The following is a 6,482-nucleotide window of genomic DNA, read 5'->3' as shown; positions in this document are numbered from 1 at the left end:
CACGGTCGCCGTCCTGTGTTCGTGGTAGCTGCGATGATGTACACCGTGTTCGGATTGGTGCGATTGTACGTGACGAGTTACGAGTGGATCATGATCACGATGTTCTTGGCTTCGACTTCGTACCCGCCGATTCTGGAACTCTCGTATATCATCGGTACTTATGTGTTGCTGTTGCGTGTTTCGGGTAGATGTTGCTTAGCTAGGTCTTAAAGATGCTTCCTCTGTTTTGTATTTTGTCTTTTTTTTCACTTTTTCTTTTTTTTATAATAAAATGTGGTATAGAGGAAGTAGTTGGAAAACATTTGAAATAAACCAATAACTTGCTTTTATGGAGAGAGTAGAAATTTCGGCGACTAAGCATTATTATTATTACTATTGATATTAATCAGTATAATATGAATTAGTATTATCATCATCATTGTTATTAATAATAATAATATTATTATAATCATCATTATTATTATCAGTAGTAGAGGTTATGGCAATAATACTAGCAGCAGTAGTAACAATAGGAATAGTACTAATATCAGAAGCAGCAGCGATTGTAGTAGTTGTAGTTTAGTGCTTGTAGTAGTAGAAGTAGTAATAGTAGTAATTGTAGTAATAGTAGTAGTAGTAGAAATAGAAGTAATTGCAGTAGTAGTAGTAATAATAATAGTAATTGTAGTAGTAGTAGTAGTAGTAATAGTAGTAATTGTAGCAGTAGTAGTAGTAATATAAGTAATTGTAGTAGTAATAATGTAGTAATGGTAGTAGTAGTAGTAATAATAATAGTAATTGTAGTAGTAGTAGTAGTAATAGTAATTGTAGTAGTAGTAGTAGTAGTAATAGTAATAATTGTAGTAGTAATAGAAGTAATTGTAGTAGTAGTAGTAGTAATTATAGTAGTAGTAATTGTAGTTGTAGTAATATTAGTAACTGTAGTAGTAGTAGTAATTGAAGTAATAGTAATAGTAGAAATTGTAGTAGTAATAGTAGTAATTGTAGTAGTAGTAGTTATTGTAGTAGTAGTAGTGATAGTAGTAACTGTGGTAATAGTTGTATTAATAGTAATTGTAGTAGTAGTAGTAGTAGTAGTAGTAGTAGTAGTAGTAGTTATAGTAGTAATTGTAGTAGTAGTAGTTATAGTAGTAATTGTAGTAGTAGTATTGATAGTAATTGTAGTAGTAGTAGTAGTAATAGTAGTAGTAATTGTAATAGTAGCAGTAGTAATAGTAGTAATTGTAGTAGTAGTAGTAGTAATAGTAGTAGTAATTGTAGTAGTAGCAGCATTAAAAGTAGTAATTGTAATAGTAGTAGTAGTCCAGATTGGAAAACACGCAAATGCTCTCAGTGGCGCCGATCTTAAAAAGTCTTGAGTCGCAACAAGGATCATTTTTGCTTGCACCGAATTTTTCTTTCTCGTAGATATTTGAATTCCAACATAACGCAACGAAACAAAACATAGTCCATCCATATTTAAAAAACAAAAACAAACATGAATAACAATCATTTAATCACTCAATCACTCCAGAACATCGTTGTCATGAGTGAAAAATATCGTAGTTACGATTGTAACGATTGTGGTAGTAATAATAATGATAGTAATGGTAATGGTAATGATGATGAAGACGATAATGATAATGATAATGATGGTACTGATAATAATAATAATAATAATAATAATAATAATAATAATAATAATAATAATAATAGTCATTATAATGATAATAATTATTAGTATGGCGATGATATAACAATAACGATTATCAATATGGCGATGATATAACAATAATCATCATCTCAAAATAATAATTTCACTACTAATAATCCACCTCCACCTCCTCCACCTGCAGTGTTGGAGCAAGTCTCCCCGGGTTGGAGAACCAGGATCTCCTCCACCACCTTCATCCTGTGGACCTTCGGCATGAGTTTCCTGCCACTCATCGCTTGGCTTTCGAGAGATTGGTTCACCCTGGGCCTCATCACCACCGTCCCCTCCTTCGTCTCCGTGTTGGCTTGGTGGTGAGTCAGGGCGTTCGTGGATGGTGTGTTTGGGTGGTAAGAGGGGGTGGGAGGGTGTTTTCGTTGTTCTCTCTCTCTCTCTCTCTCTCCCCCTCTCCCTCTCCTTCTCCTTCTCTGTCTCTGTCTCTGTCTCTGTCTCTGTCTCTGTCTCTGTCTCTCTCCCTCTCCTTCTCTCTCTGTCTCTGTCTCTGTCTCTGTCTCTGTCTCTGTCTCTGTCTCTGTCTCTGTCTCTGTCTCTGTCTCTGTCTCTCTCTCTGCTTACCTACCCGTTGGAAGGGGGTTACTGGGGGAGGGAGGGTGATGGCGCGAGGTGTGGGTGGGAGGGGTCAACCATTTTACTATTTTTTTCATAATTTTCATGAGTGTACGAACCGTACGATGGGCGAGGGGGAGGGGGGGTATGACGAACTGGATCAAATTACGAAGTGATTTATTAATTAATTGTTGCTTTCGTATCTCGCTGCCGAAATCTCGACTGGAAGATGTTTTTCTTTATTTTCAAGACAAAGACACTTGAACATATTTGGAGGGTGGGTAACGTTGGAGTGAACAAGTGGGTCACTGAGAGAAGGAGAGTGAGGCAAAATGTCATCCTATTAATGTAGACCTACATGATTCTGCGCAATTTTGAGCTACTGTCCAAGTTGCTGTTTCATTAACTAGCGCTACTACAGTTCATGTGTCTGTTTACCCCAACCCAGTGAAAATTTTTAATCGCAGTGTTTAAGATGAAAACAAAGCATAGCAGGCGATATGTTAACCAGACCTCACTTCGGCTTTGGTGTTATTATGCCACTTTAAACGATTATCATGGTGAATAATCCATAAAACTGAGGAAGACTAGCATACAATATTCTTCATGTTTTCTGAAGGGCCCCAAAGACGCTCATTTGAACTGCACGTACTTTTTGCCTTTACATTTCTCAGTTCGGCTGTGCTAATTTGCTCATTCTAAGAGGATGATGATAATAGGTGATGTCTTAATAATATGTTTCCCTAGCCCTTACAGGAGCTTATGATCATCAAAAGAAGAAACAATAATGTACATTAAAAAAAATCATAATCTGTCAATATCGTATTTCGATCTGAATGAACTTTGTTGGATAGCCGGCAAAAAAAAAAAAAAAAAAAAAAAAAAATGTGCCCCCCTTCTCTATCTATTATCTGTTTTGTTCTCATGAAGAATTCCCATTTCTCTGTGATTACTATTATTCTCAACTCCCCACAAACAAGGGTATACTTGATAGACTTCGATCAATTCTAGCATTTTTTCTATACTGGCTGTCATCTCGTAAATGTTTACACCTCGACGGCCGGATCAGCAAGGAGTAAACATGTGAGGCTACCCCACGCACGCTTAAACTAGGCGCGTGTAATAAACTGACTGCATTAAGTCAGGCCTCGCGCGGGTTTTGTGCAGTTACAGAAACTTGTCACATACACGCGCAAACTACAATGTGCAAGCCGGTTCCCGCTGGCAGTTTATGCAGTTCAGTGAAGCATTTAAGGGCTTTTAGGCCCGTCTCACATTCATTAACCTTTAGCCGTTGCAGATCCTTATTCAATTTCTTCAGAGAAATTTTACACAATGCGGCTAAGTCGTGCGTTCAGTTCCGGGCATCACATGTCTTATATCAATAGTCTCATCTTAAGCCTACGAGGAGGTTTAGTTTAGATGAAACTTAGTCTGTGGATCATTTTATAAACTGACATTGACATGTAACACCAGCTGAACTGTTAGGTGTAGAAGTGAAAAACCGTACTATGAATAGATATTACCATAAGGCTACCCGCTTTTCCGTAGCAGCATTTCTGCCGTTCTCCAAACATCAGATGATAAAGAAAACGGCTATAAATAATAAAATAGATCATACACTATCATAAACGGATAAATATTATATTACAGTAACAGTAACAGTCTGCCACATGATGTGCGTTCATACCAGGACGGTGGGATGGTTTCAGCAGTTTTCATGTTTTATTTATTTGGACATGGGGAAATATCTCATTACTGTTTTAAACACGTTTCCTTTGCCTCAAACCATCCACAGCCGTACAAGATAACAAAAATACGGCCATCGGAAAAGAATTCCGGAGTGACGTCACCATCTATTGGTCGTCTTTTGTTTATCAGACAAATTTCCATATATATATATATGTAAATATATATGTATATATATACATACATATATATAGATAGATAGATAGATAGATGATAGAGAGATAGATGTAGATATATATGTGAATATGAAATTTATGTTAGCTATTTTCCTTTTAATTTTATTTATCTGGATGACTGACTTGTATTTCCTGTTCTTTATACAAACATTATATCTCACTAATCTTAAAAATATAATGTATATATGAAAATTATACATCTGACCATGATTCTCAACTCAGGTTCCTACCAGAGTCCCCTCGATGGCTCCTGTCTTGCAATCGCTTAAAGGAAACGGTAGATCTGTTAAGGACAATTGCTCAACGTAATGGACGTCCAGTACCTGAAAAACTCGAGGAGACAGTCCAGGTTCTTGCCAATACTCATAATACGGAGAAGAACTACGGCTTCATTCAACTCTTCAAATACTCCAAAGTTAGAATGAGGACTCTACTGCTGACAGTAAACTAGTAAGTGTCTCTGATAACTTATTTTATTTGTTTTTTTGTATCAGCAGGGTATGGTCACAGTTATATACCCAGTATAAACCTACATTATTGTATGAAATAAAAATAATCTGCTGGATATTGTATTATAGTTTAGATATATATTTTTTTCTTTCTAAAATTGTTTTTCTTTCACAGAATGAAGTTAACATTTGATGCTATTTCATTTATAAATGGTAGTCACATACATGTATATATAAAGATTTTTTTCTCTTTCTTTCTTTTTTTCAGCACTTGTAATAACCTCTTCTACTACGGCCTGTCTTATAATACGACCAACATGAGTGGCAATGAGTTCATCAACTTTTTCTTGCTTAGTATAACTGAGCTTCCCTCAACTGTCTTGGCTTGGTGGGGGGCTTCTTACATAGGAAGACGATGGACAGAGGCCGGCTGTTTTCTCATGGCATCAGTATGTGCTGTCATTGCAATTTTTACCTTGAGTAAGAACATGAGCCCTTTTTTTTATAATGTAATCTTATTATATGTATTCCTTTAATATATTTTGAAAAAATTCTTTTTGAAATGAAAATAACCATACATATCAAAGTTTATATGTTATTTACAAATATTTTTACACTTAACAACCAGATAGTGCTGTGTGGCTTAACATCTCCATACATATCCTGAGCAAACTATTCATCACTATGAGCTACCTGGTGGTATACATTCAGTGTGCAGAAATTTATCCTACAACTCACCGAGCTGCTGGGACAGGATTGTCATCCCTTGTTGCATCAACCTTTGGAACTACTGCACCCTATATTGCATTTTTGGTGAGATTGCTTAAGAGCATTTCTATTATGTGGACATGTGTATCAGGACCGAGAATATATTATGGATTAACATATTATAATTTCAACAGAATATAAATAATAATGACTGAAGATTCCATTTTCATATACTGTATATTGTCAGTTTGTGTGTGTGTGTGTGTGTGTTAAAAGTTTTAAGAGCTGATTTATTAATGAAGTCACAAAGCAACATCTTGATTCAGTAATCAGTGTCAGTCTTTCTGGCTATTCAGCAGCTGAAAGCAAAACTCAGACAACATAAGTGCTCAAAATAATAAAAGACACTATCTGATGTTATACTATTTTCCAGGCTGATCGCAATCCTTGGATTCCATACGTCATCTTATTCTCCATTGGCACTCTTGGCTTCCTGTGTAGTTCCTTTCTCCCAGAGACCTTAGATGCTGATCTCCCACAGTCCTTGATGGATGCTAACACCTTCCTCGCGTCTGAGAAATACTTCTCTTACAAGGGAAAGCGGCCGTGCACAAAAAAAGTTGTTGTGAATGAGACCTCAAGGCTCAGAGGTGAAGTAAACTTGGCACATTCCGAGATTAATATTTCGAACACGAATGGTAAAGATGACTGATGTATATATCTATATCTTTTTATTACTTGTGGAGAAAGTGTTAAAGAAAATTAAAATAAATCAAAACAGTAATCATTAGCTGCATGTTAAATGCTATATATCATTATAATTTAGTTGATAATCATAGTGAGGTGCAAAATATAAATGCATATATTATTACAATACTTATTGGTGATATGGTGTAAACTGACACGACAGTCAGTAACACTAATAAAAAATACCCCTTTTATGTAATACAGTCTTGGGGGATTCACTATTGCACTTGCAAGCTTGTATTCTATTTATAAATAGTCCAGTGAAATATATTTAGGGGATTCAGTATTGCACTTGCAAACTTGTATTCTATTTATAAATAGCCCAGTGAAATATATTTGCTTTCTATGTCAAGGGCAAACACCAGTTTTTATGCATGTTCTAAACAGGATCTTAGG

At 35.7% G+C, this 6,482-nt stretch overlaps 1 protein-coding gene across 1 annotated transcript in view; it reads left to right on the top strand.

The window, feature by feature from the left end:
* LOC113808429 (carcinine transporter) overlaps positions 1–6,482 on the top strand; it is a 6,707-nt gene continuing 225 nt past the window's right edge. Inside the window, exons 1-6 of the mRNA XM_070140337.1 lie at positions 1–154; positions 1,836–2,004; positions 4,405–4,632; positions 4,900–5,111; positions 5,260–5,444; positions 5,773–6,482. The exon at positions 5,773–6,482 is cut by the window's right edge and continues 225 nt beyond it. Of these exons, the coding sequence (XP_069996438.1) occupies positions 34–154; positions 1,836–2,004; positions 4,405–4,632; positions 4,900–5,111; positions 5,260–5,444; positions 5,773–6,051 (1,194 nt within the window). The 5' untranslated portion in view covers positions 1–33 and the 3' untranslated portion in view covers positions 6,052–6,482. The remainder of the gene's footprint in view (positions 155–1,835; positions 2,005–4,404; positions 4,633–4,899; positions 5,112–5,259; positions 5,445–5,772) is intronic.

The sequence above is a fragment of the Penaeus vannamei genome, chromosome 26 (assembly GCF_042767895.1).
Source record: "Penaeus vannamei isolate JL-2024 chromosome 26, ASM4276789v1, whole genome shotgun sequence".
Taxonomy (NCBI): Eukaryota; Metazoa; Arthropoda; class Malacostraca; order Decapoda; family Penaeidae; genus Penaeus; species Penaeus vannamei.
The sequence above is the reverse complement of the archived record's forward strand: the minus strand, read 5'-3'. Positions and strand labels throughout refer to the sequence as shown.